At 40.7% G+C, this 26,897-nt stretch overlaps 2 protein-coding genes and 1 long non-coding RNA gene across 10 annotated transcripts in view; 1 reads left to right on the top strand and 2 right to left on the bottom strand.

The window, feature by feature from the left end:
* PSIP1 (PC4 and SFRS1 interacting protein 1) overlaps positions 1-11,888 on the bottom strand; it is a 35,074-nt gene extending 23,186 nt beyond the window's left edge. For 4 of the 6 annotated variants that reach the window (XR_001878514.1, XM_017837924.1, XM_017837928.1 and 1 more), the window contains exons 1-5: positions 11,612-11,696; positions 11,064-11,244; positions 10,018-10,094; positions 5,722-5,860; positions 1,242-1,358 (exon numbers count right to left, since the gene is read on the bottom strand). Coding sequence is in view for 5 of the 6 variants with exons in the window: in XM_017837924.1 (XP_017693413.1) it covers positions 1,242-1,358; positions 5,722-5,860; positions 10,018-10,094; positions 11,064-11,135 (405 nt within the window). In the remaining variant the exon portion in view is untranslated. Of the gene's footprint in view, positions 1-1,241; positions 1,359-5,721; positions 5,861-10,017; positions 10,095-11,063; positions 11,245-11,611; positions 11,697-11,787 lie in introns of those variants that run through there. The other 2 variants (XM_017837925.1, XM_017837927.1) reach the window with 2 other exon arrangements.
* CCDC171 (coiled-coil domain containing 171) overlaps positions 11,790-26,897 on the top strand; it is a 150,705-nt gene continuing 135,597 nt past the window's right edge. For all 3 annotated transcript variants that reach the window (XM_017837922.1, XM_017837923.1, XM_017837921.1), the window contains exons 1-7: positions 11,790-11,901; positions 17,136-17,373; positions 19,815-19,879; positions 20,136-20,290; positions 21,833-21,965; positions 23,412-23,586; positions 26,049-26,230. In XM_017837922.1, the coding sequence (XP_017693411.1) occupies positions 20,244-20,290; positions 21,833-21,965; positions 23,412-23,586; positions 26,049-26,230 (537 nt within the window). In that variant the 5' untranslated portion in view covers positions 11,790-11,901; positions 17,136-17,373; positions 19,815-19,879; positions 20,136-20,243. The remainder of the gene's footprint in view (positions 11,902-17,135; positions 17,374-19,814; positions 19,880-20,135; positions 20,291-21,832; positions 21,966-23,411; positions 23,587-26,048; positions 26,231-26,897) is intronic.
* On the bottom strand, positions 15,960-17,261 carry LOC108508826. The gene is made up of 2 exons (XR_001878515.1): positions 17,132-17,261; positions 15,960-16,795 (listed from the first exon to the last, which is right to left on the bottom strand). It is a non-coding gene; the product is annotated as an uncharacterized LOC108508826 (long non-coding RNA).

Here is a 26,897-nt window from a genome sequence, read left to right as displayed (position 1 = left end):
ATAAACAAGCCATTACAGCTACTGGACACTAACCCCAGATAAGGAACACCTGCTATGTGTTTGACACACTGTATATTGCTCATTTGCCGCTAAGAATCAATATTAAAGGATGGCCAACAACACTTACAGAAAAACTACATTAAAATCTGTGTAAATAATCAAAATGAAAACAGGCAGAATAAAGGCAAGTCTATTCAAAACAGACTGTTATTTAAGTTAATGGCACTACTTATCGTGTAGAGTAGTAATTTCCAAAAATTAGTTAGAAATAAATGAGATACGATAAATGTACTAGTCCCACCTGCATCACAATTTTTCTCACTTTAGGATTCTATTCTTCTTAAAAACACTGAGAAGAGTTGACAAAACACAACATCTCTTCCATGCCATATGAAAAATACTCCCATATGGACGTAACAAAACACTCAAGAATAGAGAAGTTAAAAGCAGTGTACTACACTAGTATTATTAATTGTACAGTACGCAAGGAAGCTTCACCTCCTACAGTACAAACTACACACAGCACCAATAAGATGAAACAATGATGTTTCAGGCAGAAAAACATTTTTCTTTTTAGTATGAATACAATATATTGTAAAAGAATTAAATCTTGTTTTGGAAGGATTCTAAGGTATGCACACATTTACAAAGTGAAGAAGCTGAACTCTGTATAAACTACTGTATACTGATGACTCACAGATACTTTTATGACTCAAGAGTTAAACTGATACAGCTATGAAATCGTCTATATTCTGATTAGTTGATTAAGAGTATGGCCAAATTCAAACTGATTCTTATAATCTGTTCTGGCAAACACACTGAAGTACCCTTTCAGCCATGACAGACCCTAATGATCTGTTTGGCTTTTCAACAAAAGCCATCATAATTTTAAGTGACAGTCATACCTGTCTATGGTACTAAAAATTCTTCAAAAGCTCAAAACCAGAAACTTTAAGCTAATTCTTGGTGATCAGTTCCAACTTCTCCTGCCCAGGAAGTACCATATGAATTTGATTCATTATTATTTAGAAATATAGGCTGGTAAGAAAATTAATTTTCAAAAACACATATAGTACCATAAAAGGAATACAGAAAGACAAAAATATTACTGTAAGTATATCTGAAAAGAAACAAATGCAAGACAGTTACAACAGTAAGCCACTGTTAGTTTAAAATATTTAGGTAAAAACTTGGCAATAAAAATGTTTCTGGCAGAATAAAGCAGAAATTCAGTCACTTACTTTTGGGACAGAACACTTTTTTTTTTTGGCTCCTGCTTTTTCTTCACTTCCTTCAGCAGACTCCTGACTGCTTTCTTCAACAGTTTCATTGATAGGAGTGTTAATGGTTGGATGGGGCTTCAATATAACAAAAACATCAAAAATGAGATCTAAATCCCTTCCTCAACTGATGTGGGTTCTCCCACATACATTACTAAAGAAAGCATCATGCCAAAGAAACCTTTTATTAGGATTACATGAATATTAAATATATCTTATTTAATTTCCACTGTTTTCAATTTAAATCGCAACTTCCTTATTAAACTTTCAAGCTCTAATGCTGTAACAACTTATTTTCACATTACTAATACTGCAATATAGGGTTTTTCTTATGTGTAATATACCTGAAAGGTAAAAAATTTTAAAAGTTTGTTTTGATCTGATGCTACTGTAAAGAAGTATATTTTTAATAATCTATTGATTCTAAGTAATCCAACTACCCATTCCTAAAACGTAAGCAGAAAATATTACAGCAAGGTAATTACAGAATTAAAGTTAAAACCACAGAAACAGAGGAGATAAGGTCTAAAATACTCCTTTTTATTCAATTACATTGTGGATGGCTTTCTCCCTCTTACATATTAGCTGCTTCAAACAAAGCTGGCATTTTTAATTTTTCCCCCATTGAGGATGTGGGTTTGGGTTTAAGCAGAAGCCACAGGCTCCTTTCTCAAAATCCCTTACTAGCAGTTACAAGAAACATCTGCAAAGTATAAATACTGCTCTCAGAACATTCCAGTTCTGGGAATCAAACAGAAAATATGGCTCTCAGAAGGCCATACTAAAACTATACCCAGTAAAAGGACAGAAAAACTATGAACAGAATTGCAAGGGAATCCCCCTCCCTTTAATATTATCTTGCATCCAGAACAAAAACTCGACTCTGCCAACATCTTCATTCCCCTCTGACCATACCCACTACTTGTCTGAACACAAAATTATCTACTCATTCTGAATTTTTAAGCTCTGACACCTACTGTGTTTCCTGCTACTGTCCAGTAACTGTGTTTCACTTAGCTCTAAGAATCTTTCTTAAAATCAAAGAATTGGATACAGATAAAACAAAGAGATCGAGGAATATATTAAGATACATTAATCTCCAAGACCTCACCTAAAAAGTTGTCCATTCACCTATGCACTGAATACCAGAACACATTAGCAGGCCATAGTGCACTATTCTACTTTAAAATGCTGTTGGGAAAACAGTGTATTTACTCATCAGTGTCTACATTACCTTTCCTCTCAGTTTTCATAAGCAACTACTTGTCTTCACTTTTGAGATCCCTCGCTGCCTACACTGATCGCTCATGCTCTGCAACAGCGGGCAGGTGCTGGTGACATGGGTGGAACACAGTCTGTCACTACTCCGAGCTGGCCTGGGTAACTGGCTGGCAAGGGGTGAACTGACCCACCCAACACCCCACCTCACCTGGGAGCACATGGTAACTCCACCCAAGTGGCAAATGAGAAGGAGAAGATGGATGAGACAGAGGGATGCTCATGCACAGAACAATATGCATGCACAGGGCACGAGGGACTCCAGGGAAAAAGAGATGCTACATCATGATGGTGGTAAGTGGAGGCACACAAGGCATTGCTCAAACCAAGCTCCAGCCCAGAGGGGCTGCCTGAAGTTGAGGAGTACAAGTAGTGCAGATAGCTTATGTCACTGCAGATTGAACTGCGGGTGGCAGGAGCCCGAGGCAAGAGACCTTGAACTGGCTCCGACCCCTTGCATAACAAAGTGCACAGGGACCTGTGGCACCAGCCAGGTGACCAGACACTCAGAGATACAACAGGAGACAAGGACTCAGCTAGAAGACTCCGCATTTCCAGGCTTAGCCTGTAAGGGTATAAATATCCAGGGCTTCCTTTGTGTGGGGTCCCTCCCAGGAAGCACCCAAGTCTATTTTTCTGTGGTTGCACCATGATTAAATTATTTTAAGGATCCAGATGTTTGAGACTCTGCTAAAGGAAATCGAGGGTTGAGCCAAAAAGAAAACCTGTCTGACTGTGTGAGTGTGGGGTGTGTAGGGAGTTGACAGAGCACCCGTCGGATCACTGGAGCTTTCTGCTGCTCAGGTGGTGCGAGTGTGAGTGCCAGGGCAGAAAAAACTAAATCATTAGTGTTATCAACAGGATTCTTACACTAAATGCAAAATACAGCACTGCACCAGCTACTAAGAAGAAATCTAATTCTATTCCAGGCGAAACCAGGCCATTACAATCAAGCTCACTTAAACATGCATTCCCCCTTAAGTTCATCAGGGCTGAACAGTCCCAGCCCTCTGAGCCTCACAGCAGAGATGCTTCAGTCCATCATCTCCATGGCCCTTCATGGGTTTCTCTGTCCAGTATGTCTATGTTCCTCTTGTACTGAGTAGCCCACAACTGGATACAGGACTCCATCCCTACTTAGAAAAATTTCTTTTTCCAGTAATTTTAAGGCTCACTTATAGGAGAAGATTTTAAATAAAACCTGTGGAACAAAAAGCTTTTTTTTTTCCCCTTTTAAGTAAAAATTGCAAAGAATAACCCAATGGTTCTAGATAGAATCTGACAAAGAAAGACGCTGTGAAAAGTGCTACCGCTGAAGCTGAAGAATCTGAATGGAACTCAAAAAGTGAAAGGACCACCCCACAGAAAAGCTGCTACACTAAGAAAACAGTCTGCACATATCTCTTGGCAGCATGTTATGTTATTTCTAATTGGACACATATTTAGGAATGTCTGAGACGCTACTGCAAGCACTGCTTTATGGAAGTGACTGATTCCTGTAGCGAACAAAACATTAGACAAACCTGTTACTGTTGAATACTTAATACCCAGATATTCATTTAGTTAGAATGACTGGTAACATACAAGTTACAGTTCACAACTGCCTCAGCCACCCACGAGCATTTCTTAATTGTCACAATGAGGACAGTGAGAAGATAACAACTTGTATCGTATGGTAGGGTCACAGTTTGAAACTGCCCCCCTCTCCGAGAGTTCAGGGGGGCTCAGAGGTGATTCGGCGCCAGGGCAGTGTTCCCTGGAGAGCCAATCACCATCCATTTTGAGCTTCTGCTCAAAATCATATATATACAGCACCGGAAGCAGTTGGCAGTGTTGTGCTGTTGGTGTCTGCTGCATGTAGGTGGAGAAGGCAAGGGCGTGGCTGAGCTCCTTCTTTCCCCCCTCCGGGGGGGCAGAGGGGAGCCCTGCGGCCCCACCAACTCTGCCTAGGCCAGAGTTGGAGGTAGCATTGAAGTGAGTGTTTGTGAGGCCTGAAAGTTTCTCTCCGGTGTTAGTATAAATTGTGGGAAGGGGTGGGGGAGCCTGAAAATTGGATTTTAGATTTCTAATGTGGCTCAAACTGCTACAGGTAGCAGAAAAAATCTGTCCCTTATGATTACAGTCCTTCTCACTGTCATGAGGGGATTAGCATCTCCCCATATCCTGAAGCAAAAAACTGTACATCTGGAATACATCAGCTCTCAACAACACTTCAGAAACTCCTTAATCTTTATCCATGTTCTCCTTCAAACTAGAAACACAGTAACTTGGGATATCTTATGAAGCAGCAATTAATTGGTGCTGAAATGGCAACCTGGCATGTGTAAGCACAGCAAATAAAAGATAATTCTTTTTCTTATTACTGCAGTATTGCCTAGAAGACCCAGTATGTGATCAGGGTCAGTGTACATCCAGTGTGCATAACAAAACTAAGAGCTCACAGAATGTTCAGAGAAGGTAGGCAAAGACAAAATTAGCAAGGCAATTTCTTTGTCTTCAGATCAAATTTGGGTCTTTTTATGGGTAGCATTGCACAGCTCAGTCTAAGCTTGGAAGACTTACCAAGAGGTAATAAATGAGGAACTACTGATGGACAAAAATTGAATAAAGTCATGTGACAGGGGGCAAAAAGCAGACATCACATTGCTTCCAACTGCTAGAATGAAAATACTGCACACTAAGAAAGGATGTACTGAAATCTTACAAGGATACTTGTGGAGAAAGGTACTTGGTTTTAGAATACAGAGACAAGTAAAGTGACCAAGATTTCAAAAAAACACCGCTTTTCAAGCACAGTTCCAAAAATAAGTATCTCAGGAATACATACAGTTGTAAGTACATTTATGTACATAGTTAAAAGTAAAACCTGATGTGCACTGTAAAAAGTGTTAAACTTTTAGCCTCGTGCTCCAAAACTGTCAACATGATCTCTCATGAGCTTACTACGTTAAGCGGATATCTCCATCTGAACAAACCCCATCTCTTTATGCTATCAATACTAGACACCAATTAAAAAAAATTAAAAATTTTAAAATATATGAAAATTTGTCTAACCTGCAGTTAAATAAGAGCAATAATTTATAACTCTACAGCAGGAAAGCACTTATTGCCTTTCTCCCTTCCCACAAAAGCAACAAAGATTTGCAGCCTCTGCATAACTTACCTGCTGATGAGAGAATTTCACTTTGGGATTATTGTCAATTTCCCACAACCCTTCATTAAAACCCTTTCTTTTATTTGGTTTGCCATATTTATCTTTATTTTCTGAGTAAGGGAATATGTCCTTTGGTCCCAAAAATGCCCTTAAGGAGAGAAAGAACAAAATTCACATTTTCAATGGTTAGTCTTTTCAAAGAAGTATCGACCAAATGTTATTAAGATATTAAATTCATCACTACTGTAACAACTATTCTGCTACATAAACATCCTTAGTTTTTTAAACTTTCACTTTCAACAGCCCAAGGTTTCCCTTACTGCCACCACACATATATAGACTTCCCTCCTTCCCAGAGTGTTGAGTGTCTAAGCGAGAAGTGGTCAATGCTGCATCTTAAGATTGCAGCTGACAGGTCAACCACCTACTGTGAACCAGATCAACTAAAAACCATTTAGCTTACAAACAAACAGAAAGAGCAACTGCTTCCTTAGGAGAAAAAAAATCAGGCTTAAGTGTGAGGAATAAAGAATCCTTGAATCTGGACAATGAAAAGCAAGAGCACAAGCTAAAGGAGATGAAATGGTTTCAACATTTCAAAATTATTAAATTAAAAATAAGTTAAAATTTAAAGCTTAAGAATATGGTTTGGGACATGAAAAAACACCACCTGAATACACTGACTGCCCACATCTTTTCAAGAATGCTATGCAATTCAGCATTAATACAGTAGTTTTCTAGAGGGTAACAGGACCTCATAACTTGATTTATGAAAGTTAAATAATAAAAACTTTAAGATGTTTTTTACTTTAAGCTTCTCCACATGCCATTTTCTTCATGAAGTAAACATGAAAACTATTTTACATAATATACTCTTGTAGTAGAGGTCTTGATGCTCCCTGGGTATCTTTCAGACAATGACAGACTCCTGCACAGCACTATCCCTATTGTAAGCTAACGAATGATTTTACCTATTAGCTTTTCTCATATGATAAAGTCACAGTATCCACTACTAGCTTCCCAGAGTCAGACTTCAGAAAACAAGGTACCATGTTACTGAGAACCAATTTTCTGGTTCATGCTGAAGAACAAAGACTATTTAATTCCTGCTCTCCCTTCACAACCTTTCGAAGTAAGGATTTCACCATAGCAATCCATATGCTGCTACCAGAAAAAGACCACACTTTGGTGGTACCTTCTGAATTTCACTCTTTGCCTAGATATAGCTTTGTCTGATCGCAAATATATGAGATCCAACTATTTGAAAATTTGCAGGTATTTGCTTTCTAAAGTATTGGAAGAGTTAAGTACTGTTAAGCTCCACTCCACTATTTCCTTCATCATCCTTAAAAGAAGGAGCTACTTGAGACTTACACCCTACTAAACAAAGGAGAAAGAAAAAAGAACACCTCATAGAAAGCTTAAGCATTTTCGCTCCAACAGTAAACACTCATCTATGTGCACAAGGTACTAAGTAAGCCACTGTCAGAATAGACTGGAAATCACCTACCTCATGGCAAGAGACAGAGACAATTCAGCCAGTGTGGGAAATGTGCACCTGCAAAGCCTATTTACCCAGACCAAAAAAGATGGGGAGGAAGACAAAGAGAAACTGGGAGGGCGAAAAACTGGAAAAACACTGCCTCCCTTCTTCCCTGTCCTTTTTCCAAAGTCTGTAAGCCTTTACCCATATTGATCAGACATTGAAAAACATCTGAAACCAGCTGCTGTGATAAGGTCACGGTGCTTACTGGGTTGCTGTAGTTAAATCCCCATATACCAAAAAAGAAAAAGAAACAAGAAAATTGAATGAAGAGAGATTATCCTAATACACAGGCTCCAGAAACTAGAGTTCAGGTGACCTTCTCTCTGTGACCAAATAAAATTTGCACTGATGTGTTTACTGGCACAACATATTCAAATGAAGCTTTTATTAAAATACTGTTTATTTTGTTACTCTCCCCAAGCAGTAAAACAGTTGGGGTTTTTTTAAAAAATTATGAGAAAACAAAGAAAAAAGTACAAGATTATACTTGTTTGCAATAATCTGCAAAACTGAATTAATATTATTCCTAAAAGTCAAGTAAGAATTACTCCCAAACCAGTCTTGTTTTCCTTTTTCCCCACAGTTCTGTTTTCGTGTTGTAACTATCCACTTTTTAGCATAATCAAACTAATTTTGTGGATTTTCAGAGTTGCCACTACTTACAGTAAGCCGAACTGTATATGTACAGCCTACTAACATGCTGGAGGTACAGAGTGTCTAACTTTGCACAGGTGTGTAAGATTTAACTGCGAGAAGCACAGCAGAGAACAAGTTTACCAAATTTACTTTATTTCTCATGAAAAAGTACAGAAAATTGTTAACTCGACGTAATTCCTGATGGATCCCTAAGTCACTATTTACAACTACAAACCTAAACAAAACATGGAATATCATTCTCCAGTTTTACCTGATCTGCTCCTTCCTATTGTTACTTACAGGTATCTGCTGTAAGCAGTAAGTGAAAAAAAGAAGTATAAGAGTTTCATCTGCTACCACTTTACAGAGCACTAGGTAAGCAACATGCTTAACAAACACTGGGAGACAGCTGGGTCATGGAACACCCTGTACATTGCTATATGTATGAAATGAAGGTAAGAAATTTCTCTTTGTTCTATGGATCTCTGAAATGCAGCAAACTGGAAGCCACAGCCTAACAAAAAACAATTGCAGTAAAACTTTATTTTCTAACCATATCAATGAGTGAGGACTAGACATTTCAAATTTACTCACATAAAGTACAAAAAAACCCCCAGTCACCAAACCTTCCCAACTCACACATCTCTCAGGAGCCTAAGCTAAATCTGAAGTTGGCCATGATGCCTCACAAAATTTGCAAAGATATTTTTAAAGGTTTAGATAAGGAGTTCTGTCTCCCTTATATTCAACCTGTATTCCTAAACTTACAACTGCACAAAGCCTCAGTGCAATACAGAATGACACACATATTATCAGGAACAGAATCAAAGCAGTATCACCTTTCAGTGGCCAAAAAAAAAAATCTAAGAAAAAAAAGGCAACCTGCCACATTGTTTAAAATGGTAATTAAAAAAATGGACAAGACAAACCTCGCTACCTTGAATCAAATTCCAGGAACCCCTCTTTACTCACAAAACCACACATACACACAAACCACAACCAAACTAAAAACATTAAAAGATCTACTGAAAGATGAGACCACTTAAACAAAACCATACGAGCCAAGCATATAGAAATATTTTTCATCAGAAAAATCACTTCTTAAAAAAGTACAAAGAACAAAGTAACAAGTGATGTCAAGAGAGTAAGGGATGACTATTCTTTAATTCAACTTCTTGTCTAAGCGTGGCTTACTAAAAGATAGATGCAAACTACCAGATTAAGGCAATTTCAATAGATTTAATAAAATGAAGAGAAAAAAGCAAGGTCTTGCCACAAAACGCAAGAAATGGAGTACTTGTATACACAACTTTTATCTCTGACCTGCCATTTTATTAAGAAAAACAGAAGAATTAAAAGCACACCAGTACAGGTTTTAGTTTGGGATTTTTTTAAAATAACTCAACAAATGGAGCACTGAATCTGATGTTACAGATCTACACTAACACAACCAGTCATGCTACAAAGTAACACAATACCTTTCAAAAAGACAGAACTGCATAAATCCCAGCATATTAACAATCAAATTCAGCAGTGGAAGATATACAGTCCCTCAAAGCAAATGCCAGCATTGCTGAGAGTCCCCAGAGATCAGTATTTTGCTGGCTGACAGGTGTAAAGCTAACTGCACTTCCTCATTTTTCTCTATAGATCTCATAAAAAATAACAACACCCACAATCCAAAACCTCTCTAGAAAAAAAACCCACAACAACCCCAATACATGATCATCTGTCTGTTTCTCAAATTTTGACTACTACGCCGTTCTCAGCCTTATTTCACTTTCTTTGAGAATATATTATTGAGCATTTTGAGGATATATAGGACTATAATTAAAACTCATTACTGAAAAAGGAAAAAAAACCATCAGTCATACCACTGTGCGTATGATTTTTTTCCTTCTGATTAACAAAGTGTACACAATATGCTTATGGTCTACTGTTCACTTGAACAGTTTAAGCAAATGTTAGAGAAGCATGACTTGACAAAAGAGATTAATTTAGGAAGAACTGGTCTGTTAATTAATACAATAGTTAAAAATACATGACATTCAGAGAAGATGATAACTTCTTGTCACCGCATTTTAGAATGAAAAAAATATGACCCCTAAATATAAAGGACTTACGTCTCATGGGTGCCAAAAAAGAAAATAGGCATTTTATTCATAGGAGGTTTTACTGCTCCATCAGGAACTTCATCCACCTAAGGAAAACACAGACCATAATTCAAGTCAAATAACAGTTAAGAACTGTCTGGGGGAAATAAGTAAAAGCATTAAGCACTAAACAGGAATAAAAAAGCTTCTTTACAGAGAACTAAAGTAGGTCTTGAGAGCTCTTTTTAGATGTATGTTAAAAAATACAGTAGAATCAAAAACAGTATTAGCAACAATTGAAAATGACAACACTTCTAATTTACAGCAACACTCTTCATATGACTACTTCTTTTAAAAAGAGAGATATGATGTGCTACAGATAAAAAGATCAACTCAATTCCATACATGTACCTCCCTTCCTTAAGCAAAAGCAACAGAAAGACTTCCCACCCTTATGCTGACTTGATAACTTGCTGAAGTTCAAGTACTACCAAAAGCGTAATAAACTTTAAAAAAACCCCAAACAACTCCTAAGTCAGCATCTTAGCTAAATACTGTTTTAGCTACATTTCCACAGCCATCAAATGACCCACAGCAGTCCCAGAACCTGGCATGCCTCTTCCACAGGAGCAAGGAGAGCCTACTAAAGGACTGGACAAGCTACTATAAAACTTAGCCTATTTAACAGGAAGCATGGTAAAAATAGCTGACTTAGGAGTAACACTGTCAGAACTTCGTATTTTCCTTTAGCCAAAGAAGAGCAGTTATTTGGGAACAGTATTTTTGCACAGATAGGGGCCTGCACGGCTCCAGCATCACACTACCATAGAGAGGTCTTCATTCCTGAAAGCCGAGTTACACAAATTAGGACAACTAATCACTACTGAACAGGGCTACTTGTTCGCAGCAGCACTTGTTAGGGGCCTGCAGTGTGACTGAGAAGCCGCTTCCACTCTCGGGAGTACGGCCGTGCCCTCCCTCAGAGGAGGGAGGCTGGAGGCCTGAGGCCCTGTCCCGCACAGGTGTGTGAGCGCATCCCGCACAGAACGGAGGAGGGCGACGAGGGGGAGTCTTACCCTGGCCGGCCAATGCGGATAACCTTTCATCTTGGCAAAGATCAGGTCTCCAGGTTTGAAATCTCGGCTCATGTTTTCTCACCGACGTGCCGCCCTGTTACCGCCAGACGAGCGGGCCAAGGAAGAGCTCTGCGCCTAGAGCACCCGTCGAGGCTCTGCCGGCCGCCCGAGGTGCCCCTCGCTGCAGGGATAAACACACAGGAGCGGTGGGGCGGGCACAAGGGCAACACGCGAGGGCACGTCTGCAAGGCCGAGCGGCCCCGGCCGGAGCTACCGCGCCGCGCCCGCCCCTCGCCCCCGCCGGGAGACCCCCGAGGCGCCACGCGGGCAAGGCCCAGCCGCCCGCCGCGCCCGCCCTCCGCATCCCCCCCCAGGCCCGGCCGGCCACCCGCCCCCACGGGCACGATGGCGCGGGAGCGCAGCGCGGGGGGCGTATGAGGAACTCTGACCGTCCGCCTGCCCTCCCTCCCTCTCTCTGTCCACCCATCAACCCATCCATTTCTCCCTCCAACCTTCCTTTCTTCCTTCCCTCCCTCCCGCCGCCTCACCAGGTCGCTCCCGCTGTCCACCGCCCTGGCTCCCGGCCCGCCGCCCGCCGCGGGAAACACGGTCACGCCCCCCCTCCCGCCTGAGGGCGGCACCGCCCGGCACATTGCAACGCGGCGGCGGGGGAGCTCCGCGCTGGCGGGAGGAACAGACGTAAAACAGACGGCTCAGCTCCCACCTCCGCGCCTGGGAAAAACGCAGGCAGCCAGGAAGGGCAGCCGTCCGCCGGCCTCGAGGCAGGGCTGGGGGAAGGAATGGAGCGAGACTCCTTCTCCCTTCAGCCATAGAAGTGGTTCGTTCCACCCCAGTGGGGGCGGGGCAGGGGGAGAGGAAGAGGAGCAGGAGGAGCCGTGGTGGCGCAGTCGCGCGGCTGTCTTGGGCCGCGGCGGAGGGGGGAGGGCTGTCCGGGCAGGCATCCAGCGGGACCACGGGCACGGGCGAGTGGGATCTGCCCAGCCGCTCACAGGCTGGAGTGGCTAAGGATTGCCACGCTTGTCTGCAAAGGGGGCGGGTGCCACTGTCCCCGCGGATTCCTTGGCCTGTCTCCCTCTGCACGAGCTCTTTTACTGAGCCCTCCCGTTCCTGGGCTTCTCATCCCATGTTGCTGCCAGCCCCAAAGCTACTTCTCTTTATGCCTTGACTTCCCTAGCATTCAACAAGCCGTGGTCTCAGTTTCTTAAGTCTACCGAGTTCTTACCTGCTACTCAGTGGGCACTACTCCTGGGTCTGGCGGGAGTTTTTTCGTTGCTTTTTTTTGTTTCTTTGGTTGGTTGATTGGTTTGTTTTTTTATAGAATCATAAATCAGCCGGGTTGGAAAAGACCTCTGAGATCATCAAGTCCAACCCTTGATCCAATACTGCCATGATTACTAGACCATGGCACTAAGTGCCACATCCAGTCTCATCTTAAAACCTCCACCACCGCCCTGGGCAGTCCATTCCAATGCCTGATTACTCTCTCCATAAAAAATTTCTTCCTAATATCTAACCTAAACCTCCCCTGGCACAGCTTAAGACTGTGCCCTCTTGTTCTATTGCTGGTGGCCTGGGAGAAGAGACCAACCCCCACCTGGCTACAACCTCCTTTCAGGGAGTTGTAGAGAGTGATGACATCTCCCCTGAGCCTCCTCTTCTCCAGGCTGAACAACCCCAGCTCCCTCAGCCTCTCCTCATAGGACTTGTGCTCCAGTCCCTTCACCAGCCTCATTGTTTTTCTCTGGACCTGCTCCAGCACCTCAATGTCCTTCCTGCACTGAGGGGCCCAGAACTGGACACAGCACTCAAGGTGTGGCCTCACCAGTGCTGAGTACAGGGGAAGAATCACTTCTCTGATTCTGCTGGCCACACTGTTCCTGATCCAGGCCAGGATGCCATTGGCCTTCTTGGCCACCTGGGCACACTGCTGGCTCATGTTCAGCTTCTTGTCAATCCAAACTCCCAGGTCCTTTTCTGCCTGGCTGCTCTCCAGCCACTCTGTGCCCAGCCTGTAGCAGTGCAGGGGGTTGTTGTGGCCAAAGTGCAGGACCCGGCACTTGGCCTTGTTGAACCTCATCCTATTGGAATCAGACCATCTCTCCAGGTCCCTCTGCAGAGCCCTCCTGCCTTCCAGCAGATCAACACTCCCCCCAGCTTGGTGTCATCTGCAAATCTGGTAATGGTACACTCGATCCCCTCATCCAGATCATCAATGAAGATATTAAACAGGACAGGGCCCAACACTGATCCCTGGGGGACACCACTAGTGACCAGCCACCAACTGGATGCAGCACCGTTCACCACCACTCTCTGGGCCTAGCTCTCCAGCCAGTTCCTAACCCAGCACAGAGTGCCCCTGTCCAAGCTGTGGGCTGCCAGCTTTTCCAGGAGTGTGCTATGGGAGATGGTGTCAAAGGCTTTGCTTAAGTCCAGATAGACCACAACCACAGCCTTCCCCTCATCCACCAGGGGGGTCACCTGGTCATAACAAGAGATCAGGTTGGTCAGACAGGACCTGCCCTTCCTAAGCCTGTGCTGGCTGGTGCTGTGTGATTGCACTTAGGATGATCTGCTGCATAACCTTGCCAGGCACTGAGGTCAGGCTGACAGGCCTGTAGTTTCCTGGGTCCTCCTTCCGACCCTTTTTGTGGATCGCCATGACATTTGCCAACTTCCAATCATCTGGGACCTGCCCAGTGAGCCAGGACTGTTGGTAAATGATGGAGAGCCTCTTGGCGAGCTCTTCTACCAGCTCCCTCATCACCCTAGGATGGATCTCATCTGGTCCCATAGACTTGCGAGGATCCAAGTAGCTTAGGAGGTCGCTAACTGTTTTCTCCTGGATTATAGGGGGAATTTGGCTTCTTGTCTCTGTCTACCAGCTCCAGAGTCCAGTTGTCCTGAGGACAACCTGTCTTACTGTTGAAAACTGAGGCAAAGAAGGTGTTAAGTATCTCAGCCTTTTCCTCATCTTTGGTGACTATGTTCCTCCCCATGTCCAACAAAGAATGGAGGTTTTCCTTGCCCCTCCTTTTACTATTGATGTATTTGTAGAAGCACTTCTTGTTATCCCCAATAAAAGTGGCTAGAGTGAGTTCAATGTTGAGTTTTATGTTTTGGTTTGGTTTTGTTTAACTAGGTTGCTATAAATTCAGACTTTTTGTTACTCCCCTTGTCCTCTCCCTACCTACTCTCTCCTTGCTAGCTTGCCCATCCATATTAAGCTCCCTTCTCACCCAGCATTTCAGCCACTGCACACTCCTCTCCCGTTTCTGTCAGATGGTTCCTCGCTGAGCACATCAGCCACCTCCAACATCTGATGCTTTGCTCCACTGACACTTTTGCTCCTTTCTTCAAACAGAAGACCTCAGATCCAAATTTAGATTCAATCGCTTCTTTCACACAGCCTGCCTGTTCTGTTATGTCTAGTTCTAGTTCTTCTGCATCAAAAATTAGCCAGCCTTTCAGCTCTCTGTGGCTTTAACTCTAAGTGATGGTCCCACACAGTGCCCCCTGCAAGTCATTGTACTGTATGTCTGTGCCATACACTAGGTGCCAAAACCTGTCAAAAGCTGTAAGAGTTGTAGCACAAAAGATTACCCCTTATACTGTTTCACAGGGGCAGACCTACCCATTTTGTGCTTGAGTTCTCATCCTCAGTGTGTGGCCTGATGCACAACTTTCAGAGGCCAATTTTCTGCCAGCTGCTCTCTGTGCTACTTACACACAAAGATAAGACCTTGTGAGAAGAATCATCTTACCACTTTCAGCTTTGATACTGAAAATCAAGTTAGGCCCAAAACACCCACTGCAGTTGCCACAGAGCAAGTTGTGCTTTTTCTAGGCTCTCTTGTCCTTAAATGCAAAATGTTCACTTATAAATGTTAACTACAAAACTTCACACCATCTGTATGACTTTCTTTGAGGTGGGAAAGCTTATATTCCTGACATCAGTTTCCTAGAGAGTTAGACAAGATCTCACAAAAAAATAGAAAATCATCAATATATTAGACAGATGAAAACCTTTCTTCCTATGCACAAAAGAATGACGTCTTGTGACAAAAGTTAGTTAAAAAATAAGACTAAGGTGGACTGTACATCTAGAATTGTTTAGAGGAAGATAAAAGTTTGACAGTGGCGCATATCTGCATTTGCAGACACTTGCAGATATGTACGTCTTTACTTTGCTGTACTGAATCATTCTTATTTCATCAATACATAAAGTTTTATACTTTTTCCTAAATGAGAAAGTGTTGAGTACTGCAAAAACTGTGTATATTAATATTTTGCTACACAGGAATTCACAATCTGCAGGAATTCCCTTAGTTAAGTCACTACTCTGTTTAATCATACAGTTAGATTTCTCTTGAGCATCAGATTAAATAACTTCACAACTTAGTTTTAAAACAATGCTTTTGGAATCTCTCGAGGATATTATAATTTCCTCAGCCTTTGGAACACTCCTTTGAGTCTGACATTTTTTCAGGAATCAGAAGCTTTGCACCTTGTATTAAAATCTGTGAAGAGCAGCTGAAAATACTTCTTTTTAATTAAGGAAGCAACTCAAGGTGACTTGATGACATGAAAAAGTAGGGTAGGGTGTTATTCAAAAGACAATAATGTGACTGAAGCATTTTTAAAGGTAAAGAAACCAAAGTATAATTTGGTTTTTTTAAAGAGAGAAAAAAAAATTGTTTGAACAAGTTATGTTTTGTATGTAATTGGGTGCATTTGTACATGTTAAGTAACTGTAAGACTGAAGACAAAATACTGAAGCACAGAAGGAAAAGTGTATTTTGTAATCCAGACCTTGTACATGCAAGAGAGTAAGATGTCACACTCATGCTCTTACAAACTTCAAGGACTACATCAGCATTTTTTAGCAAATGGTTTCATTTTGAATGACAGAATCTGTAAGGCTTCAGCCAGACCTGCCACCTGGTGCTTGAGGAAGAGGTCAGTAGCCTGATACACATTAAGTTGTTACAAGCCAGGAATGAGCTTCAGAGGTGAAAACCAGTTCTTCCTGTGAGGAGTTGTACATCTGGAGCTTCTCACTTTGAAACAGTCATTCCACTTTGAAACAGTCATTCCAACTGATTTCCTGTAGGTGCGGATTAGGTCACATTGCAAAGAAGCATGTTGGTGTCGTGTCTGCAAGTGGAGCAGTTGCTTCTTTCTCTACCAAGGCCAGACCCACACTTAAGCACCATGTTCTCCTCTCTTTTTTTCCCTGAACATCAAGCACTCTTTCTAAACACATCATCAACAGTTCTTTCTGAAAAAATAAGTTAATGTTGAATTCCGTGTGTCATATCACTCTGATTTGTTTCCACCTTGAGAAAAGGGAGCTGAGGGGAGACCTTATTGCTCTCTACAACTACCTGACAGGAGGTTATAGCGAGGGGGTTGTGGGGATTGTTGGTCTCTTCTCAGAGTTAAAAAGAGGACAGAATTTCAAGTTGCTCCAGCGAGGTTTTGGTTGGACATGAGAAGTTTCTTCACTGAAAGAGTTACCAACTCTGGAACAGGGTGCCCAGGGAAGTGGTTGAGTTCCCATCCCTGAAAGTATTTAAAAGTTGTGTAGATGTGACACTCAGGTACATGGTGCAGTGCTGTACTTGGTAGTGCTGTGCTAATAGTTGGACTTGACCTCAGAGGTCTTTTCCGACCTAAATAATTCTATGGTTCTCTATATCAGTTGTATTTTTCTGTGTGGAAATAAGGAAAGGTGTTTGTTTAGCTACATGCACGCAGGAATACTTTTATGTCTAAAGTAATTTTTGTGAATCAGTGTAAGAAGGGGAGTGGTAACCTCATTATCCATCTCCCTCATCCACCCTGCTGTGGTTTTTGTCCCATGGTCTTTCCAAATAATTCACCTGTTTGTTTCTCTCAATAATTTGGGTGAAAAATGCGCTGTCCCGAATTGGAGGACATCCACACCTCAATCTGGCTCTCACGTTAGTCATATCATTTTAATTTCCTTTACGCAGATTATATTTTTGGAATTCAGAATCCCTAAAACGTGTTTTGTGATTGCTTACCCAGCTGTAAACATGCTCGGACGCCGGCAGCTTTGGGAAGGAGGGCACAGCCTCGCTGCCGTCGGGGATGCCGGCAATGACGGCCCCATGATGATGTTCCGCCGCAGCCGGAAGTTGCCGTTGGGAAGGCGCCGCGTCCTTCCCGGCGGGATCAGGAATTTGCACGGCATTTCCCGGAGCGGCCCCGGGGTGCTGCTGCTGGAGCTCTGTCCTGCCGCTGTTCCCGCAACCCTTCGTGCCAGGTAAAGCTCCAGAGCTGCCGGCACGGCGCTCTGCCCCGGCACCGCTTCAGCCAGCGCCGCTCGGGGGCTAGCGGAGCGAGGGGATGCTGCTGCTCTGGTTTTTAGCTTGCTTTAATTTTTTTGGTTCGCTTTAATGAAAACCTAGTGGTTCGTTCAGCCGAAATAAGTGCTGTTAAGTTTTTATACTTTGCAGCTCAGTTGTGCTAGTTACGCCTGTTTTAAATTAAATAAATCTGGTTAGATTTAATTTGAGTGATTTCAGTCACGGAATTGTTTGGGTTGGAGGCGACCTGAGAGATTATCCAGTTCCATACCCCTCCCTGGTGGGCAGGGACACCTTCCACTAGACCACGTTGCTCAGAGTTCCATCCAGCCTGGTCTCGAACACGTACAGGGATGGGGCATCCACAACTTCTCTGGGCAACCCGTTCCAGTGCCTCACCATCCTCACAGTAAAGACTCTCTTCCTCATATCCGATCTAAATCAATGAAGCTGATAAAGTTAGTTAAGTGTATACAGAAGTTTGTGAGGAGAATATGACACAAGTTTTGTAGGTAACACCCCTCGAACGTATTATCTCCTCAAGCAAAAACTTCTTCTACTGTTCGGTTTAGGTCTTATGAGCCACTCCATGCCACTTGGATATTTTTTTTTGTAATTGAATTAGCATGTTTTCAGAGTGTATCCATTTGTGTGCTAATAAACTTTGGATATGTATCTTAACAAAGGAATGTTGCATTTTCAAAATCATTAGCATTCCCAGAAAACATTTTAGTTGTACCAATTTTTTTTATTTTTCTACTGTACATTATCAGATTTTGCTATAAGTTTCAATAAAGCATGAACAAAGTATGGTATGAAAAACTAGTTTCATGGTGTTCAGAGCTACATCTTAATGTGAAAATTTGACACATTTAATAGAGGTATAGTTTCCCATACCATGATACCGCATTTTTTTTTATATCCAAGCAATTGATTTTTGTTGAGTAGAATACTCAAAATACTCTGTCAAGACCTTCTTCTCTTTAAGTCACCAATAATTCAATGGGCCTTAAGAGGTACTTAGACAATTATACCACAGTCTGTACTTAAAAAATGAAGACTTAACTGTTTTCTCAGTTGAGATGAAAAGAAAGCTGCATCATTTTCTCTAGGAGTGTGAATGACTGTTGTATGGTAATTAAGTGTTTGGGGTTTTATGAACACATGTACCAAGGTGAATTCTGATGGGTGGATGTTAAAAATCACAAATTTATATAGAATTTATGTTTATATCTATATATATAAAAATCACAAATATATCTAGCTATTCTTTATAAATATACTGCTTTTCTGTAAAAACAGAGCAAAACAAAACCCAAACCCATTAACTCAGAGTTTTTAGAAATAATAAGTCTGGTTTTGCAACATTTTCTGTTAAAATTATACATTGAAGCTGAAATGTGTTTTTTCCTCTTCATATTTCTAGTGCAGGTTATTAGCAACTGGAATGAATAAAATCAGTTTATAGTTAATATATTATAGCAAGTGCTGCTGTTGGAGAGTATAAAAAAGACATTAAGCTCTTAGCATCCAAAGAAGGGCCACAAGGATGGTGAAGGGTCTGGAGGGGAAGCTGTATGAGGAGTGGCTGAGGTCACTTGATCTGTTCAGCCTCGAGGAGACTGAAGGAAGACCGTATTGCAGTCTACAGCTTCCTCATGAGGGGAAGAGGTGGGACAGGTACAGATCTCTTCATTCTCCCAACCAGTGACAGAACCTGGAGAAATGGCATGAAGCTGAGTCAGGGTAAGTTTAGGCTGGACATCAGGAAAAGGTTTTGGAAGTGGTCACAGCACCAAGGAAGTGGTCACAGCACCAAGCCTGACAGAGTTCAAAAAGCATTTGGACAATACTCCTGGGCACATGGTGTGACTCTTAGGGATGGTCCTGTGCAGGGCCAGGATGGCCTGATCCGATGGGTCCCTTCCAACTCAGCCAGAGATGGAGTACAGGCTAGTTTCTTTTTTGGACTATAATATGGATGTCCATGTGCGGCAGCATCCAAAAACAAACCTTAATGTCTTGTCAATCTCAAGTGTTGAATACAACTTGTTCTTCATGTTACCTTGCTTTAATTAATGGAAAGAGCTCATTTATGAATTTGCTGTTCAACTTGAAATAAATAATGGAATTTTTTAAAGTCTGTGTTATAAATATGTTATCTGTATTGTTTGCTTTTTTATTAGTAACACTAAATTAGTGAGTTTTTTCTAACTGGGTTAGAATGGAGTTATGTTCAATTTAGTTTTTTTCTTTATACTCCTAAATATTGCTGATATATATACAGTAAAGATATGTCCAAGTCAAAAATTTTTTATGAAACATTTGGAAGACTTGCTATATTAAAAGCTGATGTCAGACATTATGCAATCATGATGTATGCATTTGTCTCCCATAGATTTATTTTGAAGAGAAATGGAGTTTGTAGTCTTCTTAGGAGAATAGAGAACTCAGAGGATCAATGTAAGCAAACATATTTTTTATCGACATTCTGAAAACCTTGACAGTGGATATTCTACTATATTACTATATATATATTAACCTACAATATTTAAGCTTAGAAGTACAGTTCTCATTGTTGACTAAAACTGATGTAAAATTACAGTTGGTGGTAATTATTCACATGACGTAGTAACACTGTTTCATAACTGATCATGAGTATTAACCAAAGATTCTTTTATTATGTTGCCAAATAAACTAAAGCAGGTCTCTGTTACAGGTTTTAATGCTTTTATGATATGGAAGAATAATCTTTGAAACTTATCTAGTAAAAGTCAAGGCTTAATTTTCCAGAGTTTATAGACTTAAAAGCTGCCTACTGGACATCATGAGTTCATCCTCTCCAGTCAACTGCTCTGTCACAGAAACTAAAAGGTGAGCTCCACTTCTGTATTTTTAAGTCTAGTAGTAGAGTTACTGTTTTTGTGGTTTATTTTCTAGGTCCCTGAAAGTACATAATTCAGGCTGAAGAAGATGGTGTGGTACATGCAATCTATGCCGTGTCAATACAGTCATTAAATCACAGAATCGTAGAATGGCCTCAGTTGAAACGAACCTCAAAGATAATCTAGTTCCAATCCCCCTGCTGTGGACGGGGACACCTTCCATGAGACCAGGTTGCTCAGAGCCCTATCCAACCTGGCCTTGGACACTGCCAAGGATAGGACATCCACAGCTTCTCTGGGCAACTTGTTCAGTGCCTCACCACCCTCACAGTAAAGAATTTTTTCTAATATCTAGTCTGAATCTACTCTCTTTCAGTTTGAAGCCATTTCTCTCATCCTGTCACTACATACTCTTGTAAAAAGTCTCTTTCCATCTTTTTTATAGGCTCCCTTCAGATATTGGAAGGCTGCAATTAGGTCGCCCTGAAGCCTTCTCTTTTCTAAGCTGAGCAAGCTCAATTCTTCCAACCTTTCCTTGTAGGAGGGGTGCTCCATCCCTCTAATCAACTTGTTGGCCTCGTGAGGACTTGCTACAACAGGTCCATATGCTTCTTTTGTTGGGGACCCCAGAGCTGGATGCAGCATTCCAGGTGGAGTCTCACCAGAACAGAGTAGAGGGATAGAGCCCCCTCCCTCGACCTGCTGGCCTCGCTGCTTTGGATGCAGCCCAGGATACAACTGGCTTTCTGGGCTGCAGGGGCACACTGCTGGCTCATGTCTAGCCTCTCATCCATCAGCACCCCCAAGTCCTTTGTGGCAGGACTGCTCTCGATATGTTTGTCCCTCAGCCTGTATTGATACCAGACATTGTCCTGACTCAGGTGCAGCTTGTGGTGCTCAAACGTGGGTCCAGCTACCTGCCAAATAGTTGGGTTTTTTTTAACTGAAAGAGCAGTGGAAATGAAGATAGAGATTGTTTAGAGAACTAGACCTTTAATTTGTATTTTGTTTGTGATCAGTTGCTTCTCTGTAGTTTAAATGTATGTGTCTTTGAAAAAAAAATCTGGAAGAGTGAGGTTTGCACCCCATATATGCATTTGTGTCATGACAGAGATGTTTTTGAGATGGTAAGCCATGTTAAAAAATGAACCTTACTGTGGAGGCAACCAAAACCTTGCTAGTCATTTTAATGTATGTGATTGGAGTGGTGTTTTTTAAGCATTCTGGAAGTTTATTGAATCAATAAGGAAAATAATGAAAAATAATAAAAAAAAATACTGAAATCAACTTTGGGAAATACAAAATGCATATCTGTTTTAAGCTCCTGCTGCTACATCTCTCATATCTTGCACAATAAGCAATATATATAACCCTTTTTTCAAAAGAGGAATAGTATGATTCCAGCTGCGTGACATAATTTTACTTAGGTGAATGTTTAGAACTTAGGACTCAAAATCTAATAACTAAAATAATGGAGCATTTAAACTTGAAAGGAATACTCAGTTTTTTTGATAATGTTCTTATTTTGCAGCTTACATAATGTGGAGTGTGAGTTACACCAGAATAGCAGTGAATCAGATTTGGATGCTGTTTTAGATCTGAGATGGAAACTTCTTCAAGCTAAAGCAGAAAATTTAGACTTAACTATTCAACACAATCAAGAGGTAAAGACTTTTGTTTACTTTACTACTCTTGAATAAATGTTTTCTTTTTTCATTAAAATAATACTCTCATGTGGCGGATCAAAAGCACAGTCACTAACTGAAAAATAACAAGGAAGGTGTCACTGTAGAGACCTCATACCTGCTCATAGGAACTGCTAGCACCTCTACTGTCATAGTTAAAGGTGGATGTAGGTAACCTGAGCACTTCACAACAGCAAAATGTTGCAGAAGAATTTTGTGCACCCCCAGCTCAATGTAAGCGGTTGTTTGTTTCTTTGTTACTTTTAATCAAGATAATTCCAGGGATCCATTTTATAGAATCACCCCACAGTTGATGGGGCAGTGGGAAAATAATGACTTAACTGAAGCACAAGAGCAAATCATTGTGGGAGAAGCAGCCATCTCTTAATTTGGGTACATACTCGGATAATAAATGGATATGAAACAGCAAACTTGGTTTATTGGCTGGATTTCACCAAAAACAGATGAATGAACACCCACATCAACTGCACCTAGCAGACAGCTAAGAGTAGATTTGTTGCCTATAGTAGTAATAGTACTTCTTCAGCAGCACAATTTAAACCAGGTTATCAGCTGCCAGATTGGCATTAGCAAGTGTGGGAGGTGTACCTAGTAGCAATAAATTGAAACCGGTTACAGCAGTGCCACACTCAGTGGCCACCTTTTCGTATGTTTGCTAATGAGAAAGCTGACATTCAAACTAAAGAAAAGATTAAGTAAGTATTTTCTTTTACTTCATTTGAACATGCTACTTTGTACATGTTCCGAAGAAATACGTAATTTACTTTCCACCTTCTTGTGTTGAAATAGCATGGATTTGATTTTCTGGATCCAGTTTTTGGCAGCAAAGATTACACTATGTTTCCTAGTCTGTATAATATCCCTTTTTAAAGTATTTTTCATTCTTAGTTTGTTCTGTTAACATTAACAGCATTCTGGTTTGATTTCTGGACATTACTGGACTGAATGTTATGCTTGTGCGTATACTTGTGAGCTATTAGATGTCTGACAGTCTACTGTCCCAATGTAACTGTTTTTGTGAGTGTTAAGGAAAGTTTCACAGAAAATTGTCTGTGGAATATGTTTCTGTTGTTGCATTTTTTCCTCTGAGTTGCAGGAAGATGACAGTATTCAAATGTTAATTTTCTTAAGGCAGTATGTTTTTTTGAAAAACAGGGGTATGCTGAATATACATGAAATTCATCCAGGAATAGGATCAGTTTGCACGAAACCAGTAGAAGTATCAAAATGGGCATAAATATGCAGTTGCATGAGCATATTTCAAATTCAAGCGGAATAAGATGGCAGTTGTGAATGGGATTCAAAATATCTTTTAACAATATTCTGTAGGTGTATTTCTGTAACATTTCACAGTTTTTCACAGGAACATTTTTGCCAGTTTTCTGAAAGAAATTTATTTTCTAGGTATCCAACTATGAAAGCCAGATAATCAAATTACGGTTGGAATTTGAGAGAGGAGAGGCCATTCGACAAAGTCTGGAGTATGAATTGGCAGTTGCAAGAAAAGATGCCCATCTGAAAATGTGTACTGCAGAAGAAGAATTAAGTGATGCGAAAAACAAACTTGTGGAACTGCAAGGTAAGTTTCAAAGAAGCAAAGATGGGATAAAGGCTAAATCAGTTCCAAGTCAGTAAGATAAGTGAGAATCAGGGACTTAATTAAATTTTCTAGTTACTGCTCTTTTTCTTGGATCTCTCTTACCCTTCCCATCTTTTATCCATCTGCTTTGAAAACTCATAAGAGTTTACAAAATTCCTGTCTCATGTGGATTAAAACTAACCTGCCAGACCTTTTTTTACCTCTTGCTCCTTACCTTCTGTTATTCCTTCCTGTGTGTCTATGTACAGAGCTGTAATCATGATGGATTTGACTGTCTCCACATCGTGGTTATCTCCATGCCCAGTAGTCCTTCCTTTTCCATTTCAGGGGAAAAAAAAGAAAGAAAGAAAGAAAAAAATCCTTTCCTCTTAATTTGTTTGCATATTTGCAGCAGCTTTACTTCCAGAAGTTCTCCTCATACTGCTATTTTCTTTCATCTTTTCAAATGTTTCACACTTTTCATTGTTCTTATCTGGTTTATTTTCTTCTTGTCATCTTTGTTTCTCTTTTTAAAGGTAATGCATGTTGTGACAGTAGTATGTGGAAAGGAATGATTTTATCTAGGCTTTTTTTTCGTACCACTTTCATATTCAGAAACTCAGATTTCCTTCATACTCCTCAAACAGAGAGAGATTTCTCATTCTTACAAGTAAGTGAGGTGCATTTTTAGTTACCTAAACTGGTATAGTATCTTTTTAATCTAGTACAAGAGATGAATTTGTGAGTTTGATGAACCTTTGATATTCAATGAGGAGTTTGGAGCACTACTCTTGAAGATTTTAACCTTCCAAGAATGGAAGCAGATTCTGAATCTTGCAAGTAGTAAAAGTACCAATTGGTTTTAAAATAATTGGAAGGCTGAACTTTCACTCCTTTGGAGAAACACATGATATATACAAATCTAATGGATTGCAAACTGGAAGAAGGCATTTTTTTTCCCTTGGAAATTTCTCTGTGATTGCAAGCTGAAGACTTGAACTGCTAGTTTCTCACCTGGACAAAAGCTCTTTCCTTCTGTGCATGCTCACTCTACTGCTAATTTCCTTACCAACTTAGAAGTGAGTAGTGCCATGCCAGCACCAAGAGGCAGGACTCAAAAGGGACTGATGCTGATGGAGGAACCACAGCACAGTGACCCCAGTCTGCTATGTTACCTGTCACCTTCATGAAGGGACTGGGCTAACATGTGGTGAGGGGACTGGTGAACAAAAAGGGTATAGGAGGGGTTTTGCAGAGACAAGGGATGTTTTCTTGAATGGATGTGTGTGTATGTGTGTGTGTTAGTTTCTTTCAGTACCATAGCCAGGAATTATAATCTGTCAACTGACAGTAAATTCCATTGGTCAAAATTTCTCAAACTTTTTGTTTCTGTGACAAGTGCAAAAACCCTCAAATTATCATTGTGCTTAATCCTTTAGTTTTTTTCCTTGGTCACTTGGAACCTTTCTCACCTCATGTGGTGCTTTGATGTGACCCCAACAAAGCTTCTTAGACAGAATGCCTCATTTATACCTTGTCCTCTTCAGTATTTCTCCAAATTGTTTTTCTGCCATTCTCATTGAATCCGACAGTCTTTTCCTATTGTTGTGTCCACTGACTCTCTGTGTTGTCTTAATGTGCCTCTTCTGTTCTTTTCATTCTTCTCTGACTAGGAAGAAATTTCAGAAAGCTGGGATGAATTTGAGATAAAAATCTGTTAGAAAGTGGTGATCACTTAATTGCCAGTGTAGTTAGGTGTGTTCAGTAAAATGAAAGGCCAATACAAAGTATTTTCATCTGAAAGCCAGTTAGTAAAATTAAGCAAAGCTCCTATAAAACTTCCTGCAGGTAATGAAGCTTCCCCTGGCATTTGAGCTTTCACAGAAGAGTATGTGCAATGTTCCTCTATCTCAGGTTGTTTGCTGGGCTGAAGATTCAAATCTCTTGCACAGCTATAAGTTTCACTGGAAAAGCTAAGCCTTTGCTTGCTAGCCCAACATGTCTTAGGTTTACCTCCCTTGCATGGAGCAGGTGCCTGTCTTTACTGTCACTTAAATTGAGCTCAAATTTAATTGATACAGACTAACATCTGCATCAAAAATTACATTTGGAAATAAGCTGGCCAAATGTAGACATCTGAAAATAAATCCTCCATGCTATAGAGAGGTCACTTGAAAGAGTTATCTCAAGTTTTTATTCCTTTCTAAGAGGGGAAGAGTTTTAATTTGTAAAAATCTCTAAAATATTCCTATCTCCTTGTGTGAAAGATGCTATAGGAACACAAAATTTGATAGTTTCTTTGTAATGAAGTGTTAATATTCCAGTGCTGGAAGTGTTAATATTCCAGTATATCACAGGATATCACAGTACACTGAAGAACTGATGATCATCATACTTTTTTTTCTGGACATGCTTTGCAGAGCTACTTGTACTTTTTGTTTCTCTTTTTCTGTAAACAATAGTACTCAATGAAAATCTTCGGCAGAAAGCGACGGAGACTGAGAAAATATTTCATAATGCTCAGCAGAAGTGGGAAGAAGAACAACAAAGACTTTCAAGGGCAAAGGATGATATCAGCAGAATTTACAACAATGAATACATATTCCTTCTTAAGGAAAGAAATGAAGTAGAAAGGATTTTGCTGGTATGATATTAATTGTTGGAAAGTTGCATGAGATGATGGCTGGAACTTTGTTGATGTGAGATTTGTAGTGGGTTGAGGTCTTTCTGGTTTAGGAAAAAATCCCCCAAATAGCTAAATACTGCAGAATATTTCTGAAGTATGTAGCCTTAGAAAGTTATACTTAGTGTGTCACAGTCTTTCTTGCTTTGATGAAAAGTGTTGTGGCTGATTTTGATGGTAAACCCCTAAACGAAGGTACCAGTGCAGGGTCCATTTGCACTGTCATGTAATGCTGAGTTAGTAACATCAGGGACTCCCAACACCCACTGACTCAATTTCCCTGTTACTTCCCCGAGTCTGATATCCAATAGCCTATGAATATGAAAATCATTTGTATAATACGAAGACTACATACTTTCAGAGAACCTGAGCAATGGTGACAGGATTTCCAGCTGTGCATTGTACATAATTCGCTCCATACCACATATGAAAAATAACCATTGTTGGAAACTCTGCCATTTGGTTAGATAAAAATTACCTAATACTAAGAGATCTATTTTAGACTGTCAGTTTTTGTTCTTCACATAGTTAATTTCATCGTATTTCCTGAAAAAAGTAATTTTCGAAATTGTATTGCACTGATATGTATAAATCAGATGTTAAATGTGTAAAAAGTAATAAAGGTGTA

The sequence above is a fragment of the Lepidothrix coronata genome, unplaced genomic scaffold (genome assembly GCF_001604755.1).
Source record: "Lepidothrix coronata isolate B3197 unplaced genomic scaffold, Lepidothrix_coronata-1.0 Scaffold317, whole genome shotgun sequence".
NCBI classification, from domain to species: domain Eukaryota; kingdom Metazoa; phylum Chordata; class Aves; order Passeriformes; family Pipridae; genus Lepidothrix; species Lepidothrix coronata.
This window is presented reverse-complemented; position numbering and strand designations above follow the sequence as displayed.